Below are 27,839 nucleotides of genomic sequence, written 5' to 3'. Positions count from 1 at the left end.
TAGTATTGGCAAAAACGTTTATTTAGGTGAGTGAACATACTGACATGAAATAAAGTAACTTTTCATTTAGGTCTGGAGTATGCACATTGGGTGCGGAAACAAAACAAATATCTCCATGTGTGACAAAGTTCCAATCATTGTTTGTCTATGCAGTGTGAAACTGAAGTTCCCATTGCAGCGAATATGTTTACTGCAGGAGATAAATCATGGCGGTTGCGGTCAATAGAAGCACAACAGTAGAATGTGCGTTGTGTGGAATGTGTATTTCTGTTAAGCTTTTAAGGAAAAAAAACAAAAACATGCTTCCCACGATGAAAAGAAACTCAAATGAAACATTTGGACAATGAGAACAGTTGGCTTTTCATCCTCAGTGGGATCTAAGCCTCCGAGGAAGTGGGTGCACCTCCTTAAGAGGATCACTTTCCCTGGATTACAACAACAACATGGGCAAATGTTCAAACAGCTAACATTACATCCGGTCTCTGCACATGCCACAACAGTCATGTGGTAACACACAGACACACAGTTACCAGTTGCCAAGCAATAAATCCTGTCACTGTGATGCTTATTATGTCCAGCACCTGTTGACAGTGTGTTAGGGACATTGCAACCACTCAGCAGAACTGACGCTGCATTCATGTTAATTACATTTTGGCTTCTGTAATCCAGCTGCCTGCCTGGATTGTTATAAACTGGGAAAGTGTTGATCAAATATCAATAAATGGCAGTTTGTACAGAATTTGGGTGGCACTGAAAAGTCAACAAAACTAACTTAATTCCAACATTATTAAAGTAAATACATTAATAATGATACATAAAATAATACAAATGAAACAATAAGATTATATACACATTCATTAACACGACGATATCTTTGGTTTTACGTGATTGTTGAGAGAAATGTAGCTGTAACATCGGTCAAACAAGCCAACACATTATGTGGCATCGATCTGTCAACTATGGGTAATTTTACTTCTATGTTTCTTTGGTGTGTGAAATATAAGTTCTTATGAAATATAGGACCACCATTGTGTGTTTTATTCATATATGGATTATTTATACATTGCAGGGCAATAAGCGAGCGTGTGAAAATACAATGTCGATTTTGAGGCGAAAGGCACTTAATAGGTTAAAGCGAAGCAACACGAGTGACTGTCAGACATACTGCCAGTGTCGGGTTCATGAAATCAAGACTTTCGAACTGTAACTGAAAACACAAGAGTGCTGAACTCTGTACTAAAGTAATATTTAATCGTATAAAACACAAATCACTTCCACCTTTCAGTTGCCGGCACGTTGCGTGCCTGCCCTCTTTCCAGCAGCACGGGTGTGTGTTTTTATTTACGTGCGACAGTTTCAGACAACTTCTTCAGTCTCTTCTTGAGCTCCAGAGGGAACTTCTCGTAGCACTTCTTGCACACTGGCTTCATGTCAAACTCCACAAACTTGTTCCTGTGAAAGAACGATGAAGGGTCGCTGTTAGGGGTCAAACAGTAGGTTTTGAAGCAATGTTTAAATGATATAATTGAACACAACTACGACACAGACTGCACATTTCATCATCGATGTTTGGCGCAGTACTGCAGAGGTTTTTTTTTTTCTAATTTGAAAATGTTTTAATGTTTATGAATTACTTTTTCATAAAGCTGTTTTCACTTATCATCTGAAAATGAATGAACTCTGCAGCAAAATGTTTTCTGCGTGTTTCCTCACTGATGAACATCACTGTAATGTATATATTCCTTCACTGATATGACCGCATACAGTACCAAGTGTGCATTAGGATTGAAGAGCGCTCAAAATAAAATTTTGCCATTGACAGAGCTTTTTAAATCTCTTTTAAATATACTGTATTGAATGCCTTCAAATACATTAAGTCCTGCTCCCCTCAGCGGCCTCTGGATGACATTCTTCTCAACGCTAACGACCGCTGCAGGCCCAGTGTGCGTCACGTGTCGAGGCCAGTGGGACCTCTGCCCTTCCGTGGCGGAGGCTAGATAGCTGCCGGAAGTGATTATGGTGTTACACCAAACCCCAGACAGACTGGGAGACCCAAGAAACAAAGCCTCCACTTCACTGTGTGATTGATCTGATTTTCCTGTTTGCATTGCGAAGGCTTCCAGCCTAAATCCTGACCAGCATTTCCTGCTGAGAAGTGGTCATGTGTTGCAACCTTTCCTGTGTTAGGTCAGTGGAATGTGTATTCGCTCTGTCCCATTACTATGTCCCCACTCTGAGCCATTGGGTTGAAGGATGTCTGCGATAGGAGGGATAACACTGAACTTTGACGTTGGACATTTAATGTTCATGGACGCACAAATGAAACAGGAACAAGTGGCAAGCAAGCGTGAAACTGACCGACGGGGAAACAGTTGAAGTGAAGAAAAAGGAGAGAGAGAGGATCACAGACACATGGGTATCAATAATTTCTTCTTCTTGTCTTTTGAGTCTCGTTCGCGTTTGGCCAGCCGGCGTTTCAAGTCGTCTGGGAGGCGTTCATAGCAGTGCTTACACACCGGCTTGAGATCCACCTCCACAAACTTATCCCTGATTGGACAGGGAGTTATGGAAAGAGAAAGGGAAAGACATGCCCAAAAAGAAACAAGTTTACAGAAAAAGGAGAAGCTCAGGATGGAAGCAAACTTATAAACAGCAAACAGGAGCAAAAGGTTGCAGCTGCAGAATTGTAAAAGACATTTTTGGCAAAAGCAAGAAGACCAATGAGAGTATTCGGGTTATAACAAGGATGAATAGAGAGTATTGTTAAAGTCTGTCTGTAGAACATGCTGCTTTACTTACTTGAGGGTGAGCTTGGTGTTACAAGTAGAGCAGGCGAAGCAGTTGACACACCAAGCCTTATTAAGGGCAGACACCACTGGAAAAAAAAAAAAAAAAAGCAGTCACATGAGACAGCGTCACATATTATCATACGATTCACATTAAATAAATGCTGTTCACCCTGGATTCAATCTACAATTTCTATCAAGCTTAATATCATCAAATAAGCTCAGAATGAAGTCAAATAGGAGCTGTGGACACTCTGTCCATGAGGACATGTATTTTAAATGAGAATGTGTTCACTCACCATCTCCTTCAATGACACGATTGCAGTGGTAGCAGACGTCTCCAAACAGCTGAGGGTGACCAGGAGACAAAAAACAAGAGGTTAGCAACACAGTGACATATCAGCTCTTTCTCCTCAAGCATCATGCAGAGACAAACCTAAGAAAAGACGCCGATTTGTATGCTTTATGTGTTATGCTTGTTATAACAGGCTATAACACCCATTATTCAAGTCTGTATGAAGGGGACATAATAAATATGGACAGTATTGTAACTATTGCTGGAATCAAAGGTTCTTATGTTGACTTGTTTTGGTTATATCTACATATATCAACATAGATTTCTAGATGTATGAAGGTGAAGCTAAAAAATAAGTTAAATATTCAAAAAAGTTCAATTTACACTCATCACATGAAAAAAAATGGGAGATATTCCTAAACCAGACAGAGTGCAGTTTTGCACATTCTCTTTGAGTGATTGTTCTTTAGTTACTTCTGTCTGCTAACAAAACCCAAATACATTCATTTGAGGAGGATTTGTGAATTCAAATCACCTGTAGATGAAAATATGAGTGTGTAAAATTGTGTTTTTCTATGTTTGCCTTGTGATGCACTGGGGGCCTGTCAAGTTATGCTCCAGCCAAGGTGGTATAGACGATGGATCAATGGATGATGTGTCAGTTATTAACTCTGATGTTGCATTAACAACAAATTAAAAAACAACAATGGCAAAAATGTTATCCCAACTTTGAATGAATAACTAAAGCCACATAATATTTACAGTCCTTTAAGAAATTTGAGTGAGGTATTATAACAAACCCCCTTTTGGCTGAAATCAATTAATATTCTTTTTTAACTTAAAGATGCAGAATTTTTTCAAACAAAACTCAACTTCATGTGCAGTAAAATATATTTTTTGTCACTATTTATTGTAAACTGCAGGAAATAAAATTATCTTTTCACCCTTATGTATTGTTTCGACATGCACATGTATCCTAATGTAGGCCAATTCAGTGGGATTGTTCTTATTAAAATCTCATTGAGTGTTTCTCTTTTCTACAACTTCAATTTGTGAATTTCCGTCTTCATTACTTCTTGGATAAAGAAATATTGCATGTTGCAGGAAAACGGACTCAAAAACAAGTGGAAGACTATCTTACATCCCAAACCATGAATTCAGAATGTAAAGCCAGGACACATGCCAGGTTCCTGCTAATCTAAACTAAGTGTGTCTCTATAGTGAGAGATGAGCTGTGCTTGTATGTTTGACATAAACCTTCCCGGTACTGTGGCTGTTACCTGGTTGTAGTGCGTTTCGCAGTAGGCCAGGCCCTTACGCTCGTAGTGGCGGTGTCCCAGGAAGGGTTTCTCACACTTAGCACACACAAAGTGCTGCAAGCAAATCCAGAGCCAGGCAAACATTGGTTAGTATGCGCAACCATGAATCACTTCATAAACACACTCCAACATTGTTAAAGACAGCAGCAGAGTGTCACTTAGACCAAACCCAGGTCAGTTAAGGGCAGATATCCTGGAATTGCGTCCATACAGAGGTACGAAAGTGGTGAAATAGGGACCTCTACTGGGTGTTTATCCATAAAACACACATGAGAGGAGCTATGGAAGGGTGCGGTAAACATATCTTTTTTTTTTTAATCTTCTGAAAATTATCGAAAATTGCTCTTGAGGTATCAGATTTTTACGTTTGATATCGCTGAAATTTTATTGTGGTACAGTCATGCTGTGACAGAGATTCATACAAAATCTACAGATTCTTTTTCATAAAACATTGAAGACACTAAATTCATCTTCATTCCTCTTTTGAATCTGAAGGAGAATACAGAGTTGAAAATGTTGTCTGACCTTGTGATATGTGTCTAAGGCAATATGGTTTGAAGAGGCCAATATGTCAACTCTGATTGATGGTCAGCTGGTTAATCTAAATACAAGTGCAACCCTTGTATGGAAACCAGGAGATTGTAGCCAGGCAGGGAGGAGCGGCAACACTCAACATGAGGCCGGTCTCATGATCCCCATACCATATCAAAGTGCCTCTCGCAATAGGCACGACCGCCCCGCTCATAAAAAGGGTGGCCCTGAAACGGGCGCTCACAGACAGTGCAGACGTGGTGCTGCATGTGATGGAAAGAGGACACGGGAATGAAAGAGGGGAAAACAAAAGATGATGCTGTAAAGAAAATAACAAAGAGACAAACTGCTGGTAAAGGACTGGTGATGAGAGAGGAAAGAGGGACGAGAACTGTGAAGAAAAAGATCGGGCAAAAAAGTCTGCAGTTTAAACAATTTGACAAATATTTCTAAGCAAGTAAAATAGATTTTATTTTTCAAGAGAAGGAATTAGTTAAACAACTGACCTCCACGTGCCACTGCTTTCCCATGGCATTGACCACCCGGCCCTCGATGGGCCTCCGACAGGCACCGCAGATGGGAACCCCCATCTTGTCATGGCAGGGGAGACAGTAGAGCTCCCCCTTCAGCTCCCTTGCATCAGCTGTCAGTTCCTTACTGCAGAGAATCAATTAAATATCATCAGGTCTGATTCCACTTGAATCAACCCATTGGGACTATTCAAGGAGTTTAATGGCACTAAACGGTAGCTGATGTGAACAACAAAGAAAATACAACATACAATAAATAAAGAAAGGAAAGGGAAATGTAACAAGTTTGCAAATTGTTTATTAGTCTAATAAAAATGCGGGTGTGACTTTAAAGATATATGCTGATAAAAGTACAAAAATTTTTACATTTACATGTAATGTAATAGATTTTTGCAGACCTAAATGTGATCATATAATTTTTTTTATAATGTAATAAACTAACTTGTATGTGGGGATGTTCTCACTTGTGTATGTAACTATCATTTTATATAATATAATGGTAAAAACACGGATAAATAAGAGGTTGTTGGGGCACCTCACTATAGTTGTACCTGAAAATGCAGTTACTTATTTTGACCTGCAGAGTGCACTATCTAGTCTTTTTGGTCCATCGTTTGGTGTCAGTCCAGTGCTTCTGGTTTACAATTAATAGGAACTATTTGAATAATTGTGATATTTCTAAATATGTGCAGACTAAATGTGCACACATTGTAAAACCATGTTATTTGTGGTTTGTGCTCTAACCTCAGCAGAGTGGGGCTGCTGGGTCCTTGTATATACGAGCTTAACAAAACTGAGGAGTGTATAACACATGTGTCTCAGCAGGTATTTCAAGAAACATGTATGTAAGTCATCCAACACTACGACAGACTATTGGAAAGTTGCATTACTTCCTCTGTGCAATGATAGAAGCAAGAGGCTGTGCGTGCATGTTTACCCGCAGTTGCTGCAGTTGAAGTGATCGGGGTGGTAGGGATCGTTCTTAAACAGCAGCGGCTGCTCTTCGATAATGGCGTGACACTTCTGGCAGATGTACTTGCCCAGCCCCCGAGCTTTCTCTCTGTTGTGACACGGACGACACAGGTGCCTGAGGGAAAACAAGGAGGAAACACTCGATGACATACTTCATCCCTTGAGTTTGATCAATAGTGTAACTAATGTGTCTGCCTGTAAGAGAGGCTTTCTCTTGTTTACTAAAACATCACCGTCAACACAAACGTTGGCAGGTACATTCGCCCGCTATGATGGTTTTCTTCAACACCTAGTTTTGACAGAGCAGACAAAGCCTCGGGAACCACAAGATGCCCCCTGGATCTGGCAGAGCCCTAAGGCAGCGACTCAAACCTCAGCGGACACTAACAATTTCCAAGTAGAGCCATTTAGAAACTGGGGACTGGAAGGAGAGGATTCCTAGGATCCTTGACAAATATCTCTACAGCTTAAAAATGGAAAAGTCCAAGAAAAGCAGCATGAAAAGAAAAGATTTTCCTTCCGGGACCGTAACTCATTAAGTGAATATCAAGTGTGAAATGAGGATGAATAATTGCCGAGCTGCTAACCTCCCAGCATTCTTAACAAATCCAACATCTGCCAACACAGCCTGGCAGATATCGCAGCAGAAGCAGTCCGGATGCCAACTGTTGTTCATCGCCTTGATCACGCGGCCAATAATGAACTCCCCTGGAAGAAATAACGACATTGACATAATGAGCAAACAGTGGCACAGATAATGTATTGTTTCAGACGCACAAAGTCCAGCTTCAGTACTAATATTGACCCTGACAAGGTGTGAGCAGGTGAGGAGGGGCGACTCCTTCACGGGACTTACCGCACTGGTGGCAGCAGGGAGCGAAAAGCATCTGGAAGTCATGTTCGCAGTACTTCCTCCCTTCGAACTGTCAAAAAAATCAGTTTGCGCACAATGAACAAAGCACACAACTAAAGATTGGCGTATATATACAGTATATTAGTGTACCGTATAGTCCATCAGAGTAATACTGATAAACAGTATTCCTTACAACCTATGTACACTGAACCTCTGCCCAGCTTTTACTCATAGAAGACTCCTGCATGTAATGAGGATTAGAAATAGTATCAGCGATGTGTTGCTGCTGCCAAAGGTAAATTAAAACTCTGTGGGGCTCCCAGAAAAGTTATTTAAATGCAAATCTGCCACCTGATTCAAAGTACTATTTTCTGAAATGCTCGAGTCACTTTCTGCTTCATGGTCTCTTGACCTGCCCATCGTGTACCCTGACTTGGAGATGGATGCTGTTGATTGAGCTTTTTTTGGGGATAATTATTCAGCTCAAAAAGCAGAATATCATTCTACCAATGATGATGCAGTGATTGTCCAGCCATGAAACCACTGTGGATTCATATCGGAGCACTGTCACCACAGCAATGCCTATTTAAGAAACACTTCAGTTGCCTACCTCACGACAACCTAATTTCTTTACATAATCTTGCATATTAATGATTTCATATATGTCTTAAGTTCTTGATTTGAAGTTGTTGTACTTTTAAAAGACTAAATGAAAAATTAAGCTCCTTTATTCAAACAACCAAACATACAAGTTAATGTACACAGTATTATTTAGTCTTAACCAAGACAGTCATTATTACATTCATCATATTAGTTTTTTTTTCCAGATACAAGTTGAGAGTTTTCATTCTGAATCGTATTTGTCAAAGGCAAAATTTAAATAATTTACAAACAATTAATATTATCAATAGTATACTATTAGTAGAGCACTGGGATGGGTGATATATAATTATTGGTTTAACAGTAAGTTATATAAAAGAAAGGTTTTTAAAGTGAGCTGAATCCTCAAGTAGTTCCAGTGAAGTTAAACGAAGCAAAAACAAACTTCAGTTGTTGCCTGAGTTGTCAGAAAAAACCCAAAATATCAAGTGGTGGCAGCGGCTTAGTGGGGTAGAGTAGGTCGTCTTTCACTAGCAAAGTTATAGCTTCTGCTCGCCATCTTGCTCTGTCCACATTTTGACCTTACAGCTCTGAATGGAGGTTGAGTGCCTTGCACGTTGTGAATGGATGAATGAATAAATGTGACCAAAAGTGTAAAGGGACTTTGCATTTCCTCCCAGCATCAGCTCTCCACACTCTAAAGCTGATTGAAGCGGGTCCAGAAAAGAGACGGATGATTTCAAAGACATTTATGACTTGACCAAAGCTAAACACTTAAACTAGAAGCTTTCACACAGACCGGGCAACCCAATGATCCTAAACCTTCTTGTTGAGTGCGTGGTCAGTGTCAATGTGTTTCATCAGCACGGGGAGCAGGATCAGCCGACCTGCCGACCTTCCACAGTCGTTAACGTGTTGGACTCTGCCCGGCAAACAGCAGACATGGTACGGGGTTGGCCCAGCAATCTCATCATGAAGATGTCACAGCCATGGAGTGAGCAGACTGTGATGAATATTTTGCAAAAATCGCAACGGGCAAGACGTTTCTGGTGATCGCTCATCCTGCTGCCGTTTGTTTACCTGTTCCGTCACATCGAGGATGATGTCATGTGAGCGACACCGTCATCAGTGAGAATTTTGTCAAATGCAGATTTGTCAGAATTGAACATCAGCTCAGTTTCAGTGTGGAAATGTAATATGAGAGGTGGTGGGGATTATCTGAGGGAAGCCACACAGCCTCAGGCGCTGATAGACCCTGGAGTGAGGGATGGAAGATTAAAGTACAGCCCGTGGCTCTAATGTTTATATTGATTGGGGCTACAAAGATGAACTCTCTACTGAACTGACTAACACAAGGAGCGCCAAATGTTTGGCTTTTGGTCAAGGCAAATAGGTTTGTTTACTGGAAGAAAGCTTTTAACAATTCAATACAGCACGTCTTTATTTACCTTAGCTGGAGAGATTCACTGGGGAGAGAGGCAGCACATAAGTAACCATGGCACTGTTTATCTTTTCAGAGCAACTAGTATACTATTATTATGTGTAAATGGACAATATTTTTTTGGCATTCTTAAACATTAACAATGTGCAGTAGAGATAGTAGCTGCAATGTGCAGAGTTTTTAAGCACAATCCAACCAGTCAGAAGAATTGGTCTTTAAACGACGGCAGTAATATAAAAGTCAAACCCAAGCTATTTACAATGCAAATATTTATGATCTATGTTACTCAGCCATGCATCTTGTGTTTAGGTGATTATGTGACAAGATGTTACCTCGTAGAAGAGTCCCTCCGGGAACTGCTGGAAACACTGGGCGCAGACGAAGCACTGCTCGTGGTAAAGCTCGCCGTTACTGTTAACGATCTTCTCTGCCGGAGCAAAGCCACTCTTGCAGCGCTCACACATGGCATTGGCCAGTGCATTGGCCATGTTGCTGAGAGGGAAACCAAATGTAACAGTCAGATCACAAATGTGGTTCGGTTATTAAATATAAAAAAAAAGTGCTAAAATGACAGAATAATGTCATAACTTATAACACAATAAAGAATCATATTCACCATAATAAAACATTGTGGAAATGTGTGGCCATGGAATATACTATTATATACAGCCTGTATTCACATTTCTCTCTTTGGAATTACAATGCAATTGCAAAAGAAATGTTTCATGACACTGAATTGAAAATACTTTTTGAAATTCAGTTAAAAACCATATTTCACTAACTCAAACTATATTTACTTATATTTCCTCTACATTTTTATCCTTATATTCTTATCATTCACGTCTTTATTATTTTGTTTATGTCACAACTCCTGCCTTCCCCTGTCTTCATGTTTTGGATTCACTAATGCATCCCGTCTTGTTTTTTTCCTCCCGGCCTGTGGACAGTGTCTTTTCCTCGGCCCTTGTGTCCTCCCCTGATTACCGTTGATTGTTGTCTGACTGTGTCTCATCAGCCCCGACTCCCAGTGTGCCTATTCAAGTCTTCAGTCTGTGTCTCTGTGTCTTTCAATAGATTCTACCCAGTGCACTGCCTCATCTTTAAGTTTAGATTTCTTGTAGTTTCCTTTTTGACAAAGAATAAACTTTAATTGAAGTATTTGTGTGTTTTGATCCTCTTTTATTGCTCTCGTAACACTTTTGTTCGGACAGTGCCTTGTATTAACCAAATATTAAGACGATATCAACTTTTATCTCTGTCGTGATAACAGCAGGAAGTTAAAATCCAAGACAGGGGAAGATGTTGTTGGAAAAATATGATGCAATAGGTTATCAACCAAAACACACACTCACACATGCACACGTACACAGTCTTGTTTTCAGGTGTATTTAGGGCGTGCGTGGGTTTTCTCTGGTTACCTACCGGTAGTATAGTCCAAAAACTTAATTGGTAAAGCTTGTGTGAATGTGTGTGTGAGATGAACTGAAGACTCGTGCAGGGGGAGCTGAGATTTTCCTTTCATAGCACAACTAAAATTATTTTACTCTCTCATTCCAAAACATGACCAGCACTCCAACAAACGAATGTTTTCCTTACATTAGACAATAGTCATGTAAGAACTTTGTGCCGGAAGTGGGAACTACCAGAGAAACATGTTTTCAAAAGGCAACTTTTCTCTGATTACAGACAAATTAAGTAAACAAACAAACAAAAACAAAAAAAAATTCAGTTAAGAGCAGAATTCTCCGTGTTGATCTGATCTCGGTACATACAAACCACATTCTTCCTTCAATATTGAATTAAAACTATCACTCCACTTATTGCGGACAAATCACTTCACACTAATATCTGAACACCACTGATCGCAGCTAATCGGTTGAGTGTGTATAACCAGCCTGAATCAATTCTCAAAAGAATGTTTTTTGACTTTAGTCCCACAACCAAAAACTCTGTATAAGTCCAACTACTCTTATTTATGAATGGCCGTCATGGGTGAGAGTGCTCTCACAATGTGAGACAGATTTGACCAGCTCTGCCTCTGATAAATACTTGGACATAATCTTTGTTGCAAAACAAGCAGCCAACCCCACAGCTGCAATACGCTTATTTGAAACAGTCAGAGAAATTTCAAATATTTCAGAATGACACCCGAGACAAACTGGAAGTTAATGGTGAAGTGTATGTTAGGTATTTTATAAAGGAGAGACGACAACAAGGGTGAAAGAATACATGACAATCCTAGTGTGTCTGCTTTGTTAAAGGTCAGAATACCTCAGAGTATCCAGGCAACATACGTACACACACCGCGGGATTTTTATAGAGTGATGCCATTGGTTAACTTTTACTTTGTTAAATCCACTTGAGGATTGTCAAAATATCCTAAAACTTCAATACAGAGAAATTCCTTATATATATATATATATATTTTTAATCTAGCTTTACCTGGTCATGGCTTTCCATTTCTTTAAGCACATATCTGTTTCACTAACATTTTCAGAGAAACGTAAATGGGATCTGGTATGTCTTTAAAATGAAACAAGATGTCTCTACTCCTCTCAGGCTTATCAAACACATATTGTTCTATAAACCCTTTCTGGGCTGATATCAAACAAACTGAGGGCCCTGCCCCGTCCAGAGGATTTATGTGAGGAAGTGATACATCCCTCAGGCATTTCCACCCTCCTATCTGCCTCTCGCACCCGACGTGAGAAACAAGCCTTCACAGTTGTACAAGTCAAACAAAAAAAAAAGGAAAAAAGTTTTCTTTATTAAACTCACTGCTATGGCCCGTTCTCATACTCCTTGTCATTGTTTATTGACACTTTTAGTAAAGTCGTAGACTGAAAACGGAAGCTGGTGGAGAGCCAGCGGGGCATGATCCATCATCAGCCTCCCACCAACAGCCAACTTTGTTTCATGTCCTCCTCGTATTCTAAAAAAAAAAGTGGGCCGGGTACAGATTTGTTCTCTGTAAACAACTGCCCTGTTAACCCCATCAAGCTGGGCTGTGACTATAAAAGGAGTCTGGCTGTCAGCAACCGGAGAGGATGCAGACTAATGCCAGTGTTATGGATACCTTCTATTCCCTCCACCCTGTTTCACTGTTCCCTCCAGGTTTCTCAGAGTTTATGTCGTGGGCGCAGTCAGAAACAACGTAGGCGTCCAGGTTGTTCTGCAGTGCCAAGGATTCTCCCCGCACATCACACATACATGCGGACTTCAACAAATCACACAAACTGATTCTTTTTACTGTTATGGCAACACGATTGGGAGCCACAAAACAGACCTTACAGGTGTGGGAAACTTCGAAATAGTTTTTAAAATTATAGCCCAAATGTTGTTTTTTTTTTACATTCACACTTGTTGAAATGAACTTGTTCGCAAATCTGAACTCTGTTGGAGTCACTGAGCCTCTTTATCCGCTTCCAAAAAAGCAACCAGCCATCACGCAAGACATTTTTCATGATTCCTACATAAATCTTCTATGTATTTTTGAGTCCTTCATTGGAGATCATGTCACTACAATATGTCCACTGGTGTTTTTTTTAACCAAATATACATCATTAATGGTGTCCCTTTATAGATCTTGGTCCAGAATATAATAAACCACAAAAGGAACTAGTAAAAGGTGCAATTTCTTTCTGTTTGTGTGTTGAACAAGACACCATATACAAAATATAAAACCTTTGATTTGTTGCACTACTGACTTGAGTGACTTCAATCAAGACATTTTCCAAAGCCCACACTATAAGCTGGGGCCTTCAATGCTTTTCATGACTGATGAGACTGTCATGTTATCATCTTTTGGTCACCCGGTGTTTTCGTTACGGCGAACCCGTCCCAACCGAGTCCAAAGACACTGAAAGATCCGCGTCTGTCCACTGCCTCACCACTGTCCTCTTGTACACATGTGGGTGACCTCTATGTCCATGCTCTCCAATGGCCCGTGATGATCCAAGAACAGTCAAAAATACAGTACATATATTTAGCCTTCCTATCTCTCAGGCACACATACTTTGGATGCCAGTTGGCATATTCTACTTTGCATAACAACTCCCCGTCTCAATGCGAAAATAGCCTTTCCTGTGGACTCCCTCCTGTAGCGCTCATAGCTAACCCAGCACAAACATGGCAGCAAAGGCAGAAGTTTACATACTAATACCAGTAATTAGAAAAAAAAATCCTATAAACACACCTACAAGCGGTTCCTCCTACACTGTCAGATTATGTTGCATATCAGGCACCAAATACTCATCTTTATCTGTAATTCTGTGACAATCTTGTTCTTAATCGGAAAAACAGCTAAAATAGGAATCAGCTCATAACTAGACTGTTTAATCTTCTCCATGACGCCTAAGTTTCAGCCGGACAACTGAAGGTGGGAGTGTGGTGCCACTGGGAAAAAAAAAAGAAACATCTTTTAACACTCCGGTGAAGGAATTTGTCAGAACTGGCAACTCATAGATAAAGGCTGGACTTTTAAATAAGATATTGAGCTTTTAGGAATCATCCGTAGTTCTTTTTTTTGATTAGTCCACATATATCTTTCCTCTTTTCGTCTTTCTTCTACTTACAAGCGAGCATAAAAATCACAAAACTCCTTATAGACTTTGACGTCGCTTTTCCGCCGCTGGGATTTGGACACAGGGACTTCAGCTTCTCCTCCATCCCCAGCGTGAAGCCTCTGGTGGTAGCCATTCATCTCTCCATGGAAAATGTGGTCCGGGGCTTCACCATCCTCAGGTATCGATGGTGGCAGGGCACGGCCGTTCATCTCCATTTTGTGTGAACTACCCACAAATGTCCATCCAACACCTGCACAAAGTAGCTCCGATCACCCCTCCCGATACTCCAATGAAGAAATCTTCTGTGGCGGTTCAGTGTGAGTTTCCAATAACAAGAAGGCAGCAGGCTGTGAGAGCTGGAATCCACACAGCAAGAAGCAGAGCGAAACTCAGATCATACTGCGCTTAGGAGCACTCTCCCTCTTTCAGACACACACCCTCTCTCATGGACACACTCCCCCTTTCTCTCATTCCTCCATCAACTCTTTCACACACACACACACACACACACACACACACACACACACACACACACACACACACACACACACACACACACACACACACACACACACACACACACACACACACACACACACACACACACACACACACACACACACACACACACACACACACACACACACACACACACACACACAGTCAGCCTTCCCTCCCGTCACACCCGCTTGTCTATTCTTGGGCAGGTTACTGAAATTAAAGAGCCCACCCTGGCGCCTATCCAGACGGAGGTCACTGTGTCACAGCACATACACACACAATGACACATCAGCGGACAAAATGTATTATGTTTCATTTAGTAATTTAGTGTTACCCTCTAATACTTTGGATTACTGTTGTGAACATCTCCCTGGTGTATCAGATATCAGTGTGTGCGTGTGCGTGTGCGTGTGTGTGTGTGTGTGTGTTTAACAGCTGGATCTCTACAGCTTTCTGATACATCTCGCATCGAGGCTCCAGCTCAATATTGCGTAAAGTGGGAAAACCGCCCAGCAACGCAGAAAAGACCAACAAAATGATGAACAAACTCCTGTTAATATATCAACCTCTGTTTGACAATTGTGAATCAACAAAAACCAAGGAGGAGAAAGTTTAGACAAACATACGCCGGCAGAAAATGAAGCTATTATAACCTCATTATGCGGCAGATGCTGTCTGCGAAAACACTAAAAGTGAAGCAACTGATGTGCAACTGTGGCCTTGCCGACTTTAACATCCATACATGCTTTGCTGCTGTACAGTTCTAATGTTGTGCTGATGCCAACACAGCAGGACATTCAAAATGTGACTCCTGTAATAGTCTGGCCTCTCATAAGCGCGATGGCTGGCTTTGATTACCCCGGTGAAAGTACTTTGGTAGATTCAAATACTACACATTTGAACCTGGTGCGACTTGTTTCCAAGTCAGCATCAGTTTAGGTTTAAAATATAATTTTGACATGATCCACACATGTTCATCATCTTTTAAATATCTATACTGGCTGAGGCCAAGGCATTCCTTTGAACCGCTTAATGTCTTTATTTCAACTTTTCATGTAGTGAAGCCCAAATTAATGACCTCCGCCAAAACCATCAAAACAACACCAGGCCAGATACCGAAATACACTCAGCGAAACAAACATGTCTGTGACTCCAGTTGGGAACAGCCGTTGTGTTTATCCTGCTAAAGTAGCGGCTGGACAACAAATCCTCCAGCTTGTTATGAGAGAACAGCACAATGTTCTCAATCTGTGTGAGCGTGGTGTGAGTGTGCAGCTGAAATGTGTCTCAGTCGTCCAGTAAAACAGTCTCCGACATGGCACCACTCTACAAATAGACACCCGGTGGAGCCTCAACTCCAAACTAGGTGCTGGCAGCTGCTGTTTTGTGTGTGTGTGTGAGTGTATATGTGCGAAAGAGAGTTTGTATACATAGTAGAAGCCAATTCTGCTTCCTGTGAAAGGGGCTACCCAACTGTACATTCCATTCATAGTTCTTTACTCATATTTTTCATCAATATTCCTTGATCAGTATTTACAAATTTGAATATGCATCTCAATTTTATTCAAACTTGTACACCTTTATTACTTTTAAATGTTTTTTTTTAACCAACACCCCTAATACCGAAGTGGTGATAAGTTAGCCAAGACGTCATTGCTTTCTATCGCTCTCCCTCACTCCTCTGACATGTGAACTATTTGTGGTCCATCATCAGCCTGAATCACTAAAATGAATGACATAATGAGCCCAACATATCACCAGGCTCCAGTTAAAGCCCCCGGAACCGCTTGTAGACAGAACATTGTAGGAAAGTCACATGCTTTGTTGGGGAATCTCAGAGAACGCGTGCTGAGTGACTGGGGTACAATGGATAGAGGGAGGGAAGGGGCGCTACAGGAAACTCTCCTCCTGATTACAGCCGCTGCGAGATGACCCGCGCTACACTGCAAGAATCAGGTGTCCAGGCTGACATAAGAGCGTGCTTTGTTCACGTGGAGCTCGAAAACCCTCACACGTGCCAACCGTGGCAAAGGGGAAGGTGGTGTGATGGCGGCTGATCTATGACCTATGCCAGCACACAGGTGGAGGAAGGCAGGGTACATCCTGGAAAGACCAACAAGTCCATTGTAGGGCCAACATGGGGAAAGACAGACCAACAACACATTGAGTTATGAGAAGAAACCAGAGTATCTAAAGCCTATACATGCACATGTAAAACATGCAAACGACACAGGATCTATGATTATGCTGTATGATTATGTAATATGATTATGTTGAGATAAAACAATTTGACTGTGACTGTGTGTGCATGAAGGATGTGATATATTTACACCATGACTATATCAATGTGATCATGTACTGTACATACATGCAATAAATTCCTTATTTCTGCCTCAGTATTGTAAATAATGTAGAGTGCTGCATGACAGACTATGTTAAACGAACGTTGAAACTGTCCAATGCCCATGTCCCACGTTATGGAAACAATTATCTACATTGGATTACTATTAAATGAAGCTCCTGAAAGACACGCAGACAGCGAGCAAATGTGAGTGAATGTCAGCCGAAGCTTAAAAATGGCCACAGCAACTGGCAGCAGTCAGTTAGATGTCTGTGGTGAGCTCCCACTGCGGGATAGGATGTGGACGTCCTTATGAGGTCCTGAAAAGTAACCGGAGGGGTCATAGGTCAGGTCACTCATGTCGAGAGGCAGGAAATACAGTATTCAATGTAAAGGCTTGGCCCCCAACCTCAAGACTGTTTAGATGAATATAAAAGGACAGATGTGGTTTTATGATCTAATTCAAGAACAGTTATTATGTCTTAATGCCCGAGTTTGAGGGCAGTTAAACAGATAATGTCCAAACTGGCTTCATTTCCGTTAACAAGGCTCAACTCTTTAGACCTGAACACATGACTTCTCTCAGCTGCTACAAGACAAGCCTAGATAACAAATCAAACACACCCTGTTCACACACCCACACACTTCGAGTCAACAGCAACCATGGCAACACAGACCTGAGGGCTGCTTTGGGCAAAAGCTTTTTTCCTTTGGCAATGCATCAAGTGTGTGTGTGTGCAGTTTAACACGAGCATACACACACACACACAAGCACATAAAACAGAGCGTCACACACTGATTCAGTGACCGTGCAAACATAATTCATGACCAACATTTCCTTTGTTTTGCACATTGTGTCCTGGGGCCGTTTTGACCTGTTCTTTCAGGGTCCGGGCCCACTTAAGAGTCCCAGAACAAGAAAAACACAACATAACATTTGTATTGTAGGTACATGATACAGAATGCACAAATGATGCTGTGTCTTCTTTCTAATCACTATCAAGTGTGTTCTTGCTTTCAGGCAACAATGTTGACCACCACACAAAGACGAATCCCCAAAGTACAATGATCTCCTGTGTGTTTTACTCTTATATTTACATAAATGGTCAATATTTTTAAAAACGAGTCGACGTTGCCAGTGAGATGGGATCCCCACCCAGTTGTCTACACATCCCCTCATCTGGATTTGAATTTTTATTTTAACTGCACTTATGCCGCCAGGACAGTGATTAAACCTGGATGAACCTTCTTCACCTGCAAACTGACTGGAGCAACTCTCACAGATTGAGAATGAAATTAGGATGACTTCTAAAGTCACACTCACAGTTCCTGCATCATGTTCATGGCGTGACGTTCTGAAAGCCTGGTGCTGAAATGAACTCAAATGAAATGAATGTTATTTCAACCGTCCACTTATTGCTTTTATCTGAAAACTTCATCCACCCTGCTTTCATCAAAATAGCGCAGCCTCAGTTGAATCTGCTCCCCTCCTCTGCCTCCTCTGCCATAAAGCACAGAACCGAGTGTCTGTGGTTTGACTGGAGGACACCTCCAAAGAGAGAGCTCCCTCTTTCCATCCACATTCCTCGCATTACTACATTCCAACCACTTTGGGATCCTACACACACACACACACACACACACACACACACACACACACACACACACACACACACACACACACACACACACACACACACACACACACACACACACACACACACACACACACACACACACACACACACACACACACACACACACACACACACAGAGTAAAAAAAAAAAAGGAGAAATGCTTAAAAAAAAAAAAAAAAAAAGACAATTTGAAACTGATTGGCACTATAACGTTGTGAAATCATTATTTCAAAAGTCTGGACATGTTGTACATGTCTGCAGCTGCAGCTCGCACAACTCAGAGGAATTCAGACATGAGATGCAGTGTTTGCTCATCAAATACTTCAACACATCTCACCTTATCTGTCCTAGTCAATACACATGAGCAAGGACGTCTCCCCTCAAAAAGCCCAAGCTGAACATTAAGACGTGTCTTGCTGATAAAATGAGAAAAAGACAAGAATAACACGATAAGGAGTAGAGAAAACCGAATAACTTTGGTCGTTTCTGAAACAACCTGTGGAGAGTTAAGAGTGGGGGAAGTTTCAGGTTCGTACAACTGATGTGGGATGCATTAAAAAAAAAAACTACTTGTTCGTGAGCAGCACCTGTGAAATATGTTCCTCGATTGCAAAACAATATTTTGGTTAAAAGCGTTGAAATATTTGGTGCAAAGTGAAAATCCATCTCAGCAATCAGGCACAACATCAGCATAAAACATAGAAACATCTGAAATCAAAGAGCTCAGCCAGCACCGTGGTAACATGAGCTCATGAAACAGCGGAATATATAGAGAGCTTGATGCAGGTCCACTCACCTGAAGCTGTCCCTCGCCAGACTCCCATAGCTGTCTGGTCTCTCCTGTCTTCGCCTGTACAAGTCTGAGTTTGACAACTCTTTCAACCTCAAAGAGTTCATCTCTTTGCTTCTCCCCCCCCTCTCCCTTCCTTCCTTCCTACCCTCCGTCTGCTGTGAACACCCTGTTCAGTTTTGAAAATAATCCAAAGATACTGTGTGTGTTCGATGCCAATATGAGTTCCTCTCCTCTCTCTCTCTCTCTCTCTCTCTTTCAAACACACCTCCAGGTTTCACACCCTTGAGCAAGGACATCTAAAGAGGTGTGGTCTGACAGCCAGCACACCTACTGCTGACTCCGCCTCCTCCTCCCCCGGCAGGTAGAGGGGGAACACATCAGAGAGAGACAAGAAGACCACATTGGACTGTGCCCCCGCTGTCCCCGAGAGCCTCCCACTCCTCTCTCACTCGTTCTGCTCTTTAACACAAACAGTAGGAGATAAAAGAGGCCTTTTTCCCCTTCTAACAATTCTATCCTGCAGGAAAAACACAATGGCAGTGTTATCGTGGTGCCGAACAGGGCATCTGAGGTCAGCGGGAAAACAAGTTTCGCTTCTAATTTCTTTATTTCTTCAAGATGACATTTACCGTTTCTGGATTCATCTGCAAACTTGGAGGTGAATATTAATAGTCAATGTGTTCATTTGAGGGTTTGCATCACCTCTGCTCACAAAAAGAAAGTCTGGTCTGTGCATTTCCCTTGGGGATGAACAAACTATAATTTAATCTAATCCAGACGGACACATTTTTTCCCCCCTTCAAATCTGATGCATTAACTTTTCATTTGAGCTCCTCAGTTTAAAACTCAAGTTATTTTCTGAGCAGAGACAACAAACTATTGAGCAAAGCTGAAATGTCAACCTCTGAATAATTCATTGCAGAGTAACGTGGGAGCGAGCACTTCTCTTTTACAGACACAAAACATGAAATATGCACATTTTCAGTCCAGCTCTGTCCGGTCAAAAACATGCTGATGTCATCAATATCAAGGAACAGGACTTATAGGACTCAATATTATGGATTTGTGCGATTAGCCGGCTTAATGTTTGAGCTGTTCCTTCATGTACAAGGCCACTTAACTCTCGTACAGCCATCGGCCAGCGGGAATCCTCAGACAACAGTCCATCTGACCACCAGATGATAGTTTAAAAATGTTTTGGCAGTACTTTTGAGTCATTTACATTTTGCTATTAGATGCCATAAATATTCCGCTTGTGACAGAACACTTAACATTTGCTTTCTCAAGGTTGATTTAAAAAAAAAAAAAACATTTTTTTAAATAAAAATCATTATGGAATGAACATTAAAACCTACCAATAGATGAAATAGATAAGTTTTAGTAATGCTTGATGGGAGAAGTAATACGTTGACAGAAACCATGTATTGCCTTAATGTGTGCAGACAGGAACATGCTCTGTGAACTGTGTGCACCTTCAAGCAGCTTGCCTTGACGTGTTCAGCATTCCACAACACACGCACACGCACGCGCGCGCGCGCACACACACACACACACACACACACACACACACACACACACACACACACACACACACACACACACACACACACACACAGAGTATGTCAAAAGTTGGACGATGAATCAGAAATTATTCATCGTTTTTCTCTTTCTTCACTCAGTCCCATCTCAATTTGTCAAAATCCAAACTCATAAGCAGACAAAAGACAAAAGGTACTGGAGGGTTGGTTTTTGATTTTGGAGCTCCAGTTGCACAGGAACACAGCTTTTGTCTAAACACTCACGGTGACTGTTTCTTATTATCATTGTCATCATTTATCTCCACTGAATTTCAGCAGAATCATTTCTGAAGCCTCTGTCACTCTCAGGCATGAGTATACTGCCACTGTGTGGACTGCACTAGTACTACAACTCTCGTGTAAAATGAAAAGACACTTCCAACACTAATGATTAGAATGATATCTTTAAGATGAAGGTGGGAGCACTGTTTACTATGTACCTAAAACATTAAACATAGTTTGCCTTTTAAAAACGGAGAGATAATGATTTATTTCTCCATTTGTTTCATCTACTTCAATTTATTTCAGAGGTTTTATTAAAAATAGTGAATTGCTGGATTTTCCAGTTTTGTAGTGATGAATCATCTCCCTTTCCAGTCACAACTTACCTGTAATGATGCTGTCTGACATCATTTCAGATTCTCTGTTGTCTGATGGAGACAAGTAAAGCTTAACTGCAGAAGAACACATCGTGCACTGTGCCCCAAGCATTTTATATGGAGTAAATAATCTCTTTTTACATAAACTATTCATCCTTAAATCCTCCTCCTAAAAGGAATCATCTCTCACTCACACAGGAGGACGCACGCACGACAAACACAGTTTATCATCAACAAAGAATTCCTGACTTCCTACTTGGTCCATTTCCCCAGAAATAAAAACAAGAGAAACGTTGAACTGTGCGCTCAAAAGCTGCACAACTTCATGAACATCACGATACTACACTCCGCCCATGACTCACAAACAGAACGTAAGGAGGCTTTGTTCCTGATGCGCCGAAAATTACAACCAAAGTTATTTCAAACATTCATCTTACCTAGGTTGTGTCGAGCTGCGAGGAGGAACGATGAGTGACTGCCTCTGCTGTCACTTCTACTACAGTTATCTCTGCCTGCATGGCCACATCACTTCCTGTGGTGTGTGTGTGTGTGTGTGTGTGTGTGTGTGTGTGTGTGTGTGTGTGTGTGTGTGTGTGTGTGTGTGTGTGTGTGTGTGTGTGTGTGTGTGTGTGTGTGTGTGTGCGTGTGTCAGAGAGTGTTTCAGATACTTAAAGGAGTGTTAAGAGCTGAGGGAAAACAAGCATGACAATGTTGGTGACAAAAAGAACAAAGGGATCATAAATTAATTCTCACATTTTTGCCAAAGAAGTTCTATTACCTCCAGCTTCCACTGTGAATGTGAAAGGCTCCACCAACTACCAAACGACATCAAGTTACATCTAGTGTGTGCTCTCACAATATTGTGTCACTATGATTGGAGCCGACAAACACTCTTAGCAGAAAATGAGAAATTGGTGCAAATACATTGTTGTTCCCATCTTTTCAGTCATTTTCTATCCCGCCATTCAACTTAGCTGACCCCTGCTGAGTATAGGTGAAGACCAGGTAAACCCTGGACAGGTCAGCTGTCCATCACAAGGAGCACCTGCAGAGAAACTTCGATGTCCATCACATGGATTTAGGGAGACCCTTTTATCTCAAACATGGACTGTGGGAGGAAACTTCATCAACCAGAGAAAAGCTACAAATAGACTTGGAGGACAAACAAACTCCACAAGAGTCAACCTGGACTTCAACTGGAGACATGTACTATAAGGAGGGAGTGATAACACCACTAATGAATATTAAACCGCTATGAGACTTCCACAAAATATCCAACCAAACCCTCAACACCGCCCCCTTGTGGCTGGTGGTAGTATGGGCCACACATCCCGCCTACTGCTTCAATGCTCACAATAATCTATGGTTCCATCATACATATAATGCAAACAACTATTGAAAACAGCAATAAGGAATACACATTTCAATGGTTACATATTTGGGAACAGAACAAAACTGATGCTGTGAAATGAGAATAAAGTCACATGATAGACAATAGACATTCACTCTATCAACAAAGAAGATCCAGTTTCATAATTCCTGTGCAGAAGTTATTTTGGACGCATGCAAATTTTTGGAAGCATCTGAACACTTTAATTTGAGTCGATTATGTGAGGAACCAACTGTAATAATTATAAAACTCAACAAATGGAACATGGTGTTACAATGTCTAGAAAAGAAGCATATTTCTGGTACTTTGAATCAATGCTTCTTTCATCGGAGAACCTATAACAGTTGTATTGTAAATGTTGTGCTATGATGCAACCCTACAGTGCAAAGAAGACTTCTGCTTGTGTTTCACCACACTTCTCCACATAGATGATCTAAAGAGTTTCCTCCCAACTTTGTGCAAAACATCCGAGAATGTTATTCTGCCTTTTGGGATTATTTTAATGTGTCGTCAAGGGTAACTGAGATGCTCCGCAGTAGAAAGTGGGAGGTTTTAGAGAGCTCATATCGATCCTCCTGACGTTATTCAACATGGCAGAGGTTTTGTTTGAAGTTAAGAAATGTACTCTCTCTGTGCCCACACAGTAACTGACGGTTTCCAGATATTTTAATCTCGTACTTGCTTGTACTCAAATGGTACACTTGTCATTGGGAACTACAAAGTATAGTAACAATGGTAGTGCGAAGATGAATTGTCCCTCATGAGTATTGCAGATATAAAGCATGTGAAGAAGAGCTTGTCTGTCACTTTTCTGGATTCTCATAGCAGCAATAACTGGGGGCGGCTATGTTGCCTGCCTGTTGTTGTCACGTGAACGCTCCGAGCGAGGACATGGGACCATCACAGCCACTAACTATTCTAATTGCAAGCTGCGTGACGACAGCATACGTCACCTTCATGCACAGTGGAGTTTTGAACGACACTGCTTGTGATAGAGCTGCACAGAGGTTAGTGTTCTAGTTGCCTATACCCACAAAGCAAAGACAGACACTTCCTGCCGATGTGAATTAGCGTGTCTGTGTGATTATGATGAGCTGATGACCCCTACTCTGCCATTTGCCCAGGGTCTGCTGTGATCAGCTGATCCATGAGCCCTTGGCTTGAACAGGAAAGACAAGATTTCCAGGATAATACAAAGGCTAGCAAACATCACAATAAAGACTTTCTCAAGCTATAATGACATGATAAAGTATTCTAATTGTAACAATTGAAATCAAATCCAAGTTATTCCCTTTTAAAATACCCTGCAGAGTATGACGTACAGTATGTGTGTGAGCTGCAGCCACAGTTCCTCATACCACCTGCATCCAGTTAGTACACACACAGTTAAATCCTACTTCACTCAGGTTCACCGCTTCCAAACAAGGACAAGTCCACACTGGAGACTGAGGCATTCTTTTAAGCTGTAGTTGTATCAACACACTGTGGGATCAGATGAAAATGTAATGCAGCGGGAATGCAACAGTCTTCTCATTTTTAAAAGTCTCAGCCTTTCACGGCTCTCTTTTTCTCTCCTGTGTGCTTTAATAAAAAAAAAATTAAAAAAAAGAAAACTCCATCCCAGGCTATTATTTACTCCACGGTGCAGAGTGCAGTGTTCACACTGGGGGAAAAACTACTGCTCTAAAAGGGATTCTCCAGGGACTGGATGGTCAGGATGTGGTTTGGAAAGAAGCGGCTACTGTCCAGTGACTTTGTGTGGACATTCCTCAGCAGGGAGGAGGCTGACGGGGAGATTTGGGGAACATCGTCACTCCTTTTTAAAATATTCCTTTCCCAATAAAATCTGTGAAGGTGCATATTTCACGCATTTGTCAGGGGATAAATATCTCGGTCGCTCACGACCATTATGTAAACAACAAAAAACCTTAGAAGTAGCTTACCAAATACATTATTGGGTTATGCAACAACAGCGCTGCCCGTGAAGCCTGTTGCAAATGTCGATGCGACACGCCATCATCTGACATCACACAGAAGCCAGAACCTAGATGGGAGCAGTTCTAAGAGGGCTGAATGTGCACAACCAGGCATGGAACTACCTAGAGATACCAACAGTGGCAAGAAGATGTGACGCTATCAGACAAAGTTATATAACATGCATAAATAACAATTATGCAAGTATTCTTATATATATTTTAAACAATGCACAAGTATATAAGAATACTTATACATTGTTTAACTATTACATCAGAAATAACCTCAATGAAAGCTTATAGGCGTTTGTACTGGTGGAGGCTTGTTTAGCATTGAGGTTTATCAACTCTTATTTTTTTTAATTCATAACAAGTTAGAGTCCCATTGCTAGTCTTAACAACAAGAAGCAATCTTACTAGTTCTATGCAAAGTATTGTGAAGTTATAGTTATGTTGAGATCTTATTGTTTTACAATACTCAACATTACCATCATATACGACATGATAATGTGCAACCGTGAAGCCTGCCTAATGACACCTAGAAGAATTATTTTTTACCATAAATAAACTAAAGAAAAATGACAAGAGGACAAGGAAAGATTGAAGTGCGTTGGGGAGGGTGAGGGGGCTTTTCTTAGATGTGCCCAGGACCCTGCTCCTTCTTTATCCGCCACTGCTCTCAACAGAAAGACATACAGTCCAAACTCCGTCCTTAAACTTAGACGCTGTGGACTGTTGGTGATGTCTTATGCTTGGCATATCTTTTACAACAACTTAAGAATGATGTGACAGTTTTAAAGAGCCGGTGATGGCTGGTGTCAGTCCCTCGGTGGGGGAGCTGCTTTCGGTGGCCAAGTCGAGTCGACTGAAGCTGTAATAAAAAGGGATTGTTTGTTGCTGAAGCGCTTTTCTCTCATCTTCGTTCAAAACCAAGTTATTGTACCAAAACAAGACTAATACGGAAGACTAAGCTCCACTTTTCCCAGCTCATGTGAAGTGTAACGGTACCGAGCTTTTTCTTTCTCCTCCTGTCAACTTCTCAACTTCCCGAACTTCCCCAGTAAACCGGTCATCTTCCAGAGATTCGCCACTCACCCGTTGGTCATTTCAGAGATGGCCAGCATCGCTCCGCTCTCTCCCTGCCTCCGAGCCGGGTGTTTTCTGACCTCTGCTGCTAGATGTCCAGATGTTGGACGGTGCGGGGATGTTCCTCCAGCCAGCCGAAGGGGGGGGGGGGGAAACTGACGAGGCGCGGCCCTGCCCGGTCCGGCTTCAGTGCGCACGGTGCGCACCGCCGGGAGCGCAGCGCCTCCACCGACACACCTCCAAAGTAAAATCTCCTGCCAGGCAGGGGAGAGCCAGATCACAGGGCACGAGAGCGAAAAGTGAGTGGCGTTTGCATGTTCTCGCGCAACAAGTTTGGGTTTCTGGTTTCTTCTCACTGATCACCTTGTTGGCGTAAGTTCCAGTATGTGCACCTGTCCAGGTTTTCATCATCTCCAGTAACATGTATGTATGTACGGGTTTTCTCCAGATCTCCTAGTTTCCTCCAGCAGTCCACATCCAGACGTGTGAGGGCAATGAGTGTAAATGTGTGTCTGTGATTGTGTTGTGTTTTTTATTTTGTTGTAATTATGAATTGTCCAGTGTGTATCTGTCCGACCTTCGCTCAACATTGGTTGGAATCACCTGCAGCGACATGACGTTTGAAAACATTTTAGATTTTCAGTTGTGAAACCAGATGTTTCATTTAATCCAAAAAAAAAAAAACTAGTAATGTGTTTTCCCTCCCATTAGCCACACATCAAAAAGTAAAAAAAAACAAAAAAACAACAACACACCAAGTAGTTGTGAGTTAACCATTTTGTACCTTTACTTGAGTTTTACTTTTAAACATCAACACTCATACTTTACGTGAGTAGAATCTAACAAAGGAGAAGTACTAATAGATTTATTTTTTCTAGTGTTTTACTGTTAGCTAGTTTAATTCCAAGATTTGTAAAGTCTGCTCTCTGAATTTGTCAAATTAAAAATAGGTCAATTTTCTTTACTTTAAGGTATCTTCTGAATCATTTTAACCAACTTATTCTATCCTACTCTCTTCTATATGCAACCCTAAGATCTAGAACTGAAGTAGGTGGTAAATAATAACTGCTTCGCAGAGAGATCAGTGATATCTTGGCAGCTACATTATTACAAGTGAAATATCATTTGCACAATAGTCATACTAAATGTTTGTTTGTGCAAACATACACGTTGAACAAGAAACAGGCTTTGGGTGTTTGCACAAACAAATATTTAGTATGACTATTGTGCAAATGACATTTCACTTGCAATAATGTAGCTGACAAGATATCACTGATCTCTCTGCGAAGCAGTTATTTACCACCTACTTCAGTTTTAGATCTTGGGGTTGCATATAAAATATAGTAGCTTGCACAACATTTAATAAAAAGTACATTAGATGTCAACTTTTTCAGGATACATCTGTATTTCTTTACACTGAATCTAAGGAACCAGTTTGGGATCGTCTGCATTTATAAGTTATTATACTAGATTTTTACAGGTCTGGCTCCACTCAGAGTAAATTCGGGCATACTGTGGTCTCTGTGGATCTAGAACTGAAAGTCAGTTTTAAATTAACATGAGTTGAAAAAAGCCCCTCGCCTTTATTGTGAAAATCAAAGACTTCACAGGATGCATATCTGTGCATGCGAGTCAGCTTTCTACTCAGCCTGAGCGTTTGCACGGAATTATAGTTTTCTAAGGTTTTACTGGCAGGAAACGTCTGGACCCGCCCTGCAAAGAAAATCACTTCAACTGCTTTAGCGCAAAGACATGCGGCATGTGTGTGATCAGCCTGCCGCTGCGCGTGCAAACAGTCTGTTCCCCGCACAGGAATCAGCTGGAGTGGCGAAATGTAGGGGAAACTTTGAAATTCACATTTTGTGATCGCTGAAAAACTACACACAAGTTCAACATGGCGGGTGGATGGAAGCCGGATCAAGACACATTTCTGTCACACAGACGCACTTCACGAGTTTCCCCCCTCCCAAAATCACTTTTTAATCTTCCACAATCTGCAGAAAACTACAAATGAATGACCTAACATTGGTTTAAATATCCAGACAGAAG

At 41.3% G+C, this 27,839-nt stretch overlaps 1 protein-coding gene across 7 annotated transcripts; it reads right to left on the bottom strand.

The window, feature by feature from the left end:
• Position 1: 1 nt before the first annotated feature.
• On the bottom strand, positions 2–26,008 carry LOC308118871 (LIM and senescent cell antigen-like-containing domain protein 1). Of its 7 annotated transcripts, none has more exons than XM_080478528.1 (11): positions 13,902–14,529; positions 9,660–9,819; positions 7,290–7,356; positions 7,021–7,141; positions 6,399–6,548; positions 5,438–5,588; positions 5,102–5,194; positions 3,086–3,134; positions 2,800–2,875; positions 2,359–2,547; positions 2–1,452 (listed from the first exon to the last, which is right to left on the bottom strand). In XM_080478528.1, the coding sequence occupies exons 1-10, from the start codon at positions 14,105–14,107 to the stop codon at positions 2,403–2,405; spliced, it is 1,218 nt and encodes a 405-aa protein (XP_080334654.1). In that variant the 5' UTR covers positions 14,108–14,529; the 3' UTR covers positions 2–1,452; positions 2,359–2,402. The 7 variants fall into 7 exon arrangements, with proteins under 7 accessions (XP_080334654.1, XP_080334653.1, XP_080334658.1 ...); XM_080478527.1 differs by lacking the exon at positions 5,102–5,194 and adding an exon at positions 4,362–4,454 and having other exon boundaries at positions 13,902–14,299; XM_080478532.1 differs by lacking the exons at positions 2,359–2,547; positions 5,102–5,194; positions 13,902–14,529 and adding exons at positions 4,362–4,454; positions 25,800–26,008.
• Positions 26,009–27,839: the final 1,831 nt, after the last annotated feature.

The sequence above is a fragment of the Lipophrys pholis genome (genome assembly GCF_963383615.2).
Source record: "Lipophrys pholis genome assembly, chromosome: 13".
NCBI lineage: Eukaryota > Metazoa > Chordata > Actinopteri > Blenniiformes > Blenniidae > Lipophrys > Lipophrys pholis.
Note: the sequence above shows the minus strand (reverse complement) of the source record. Positions and strands in the feature narration are given on the sequence as shown.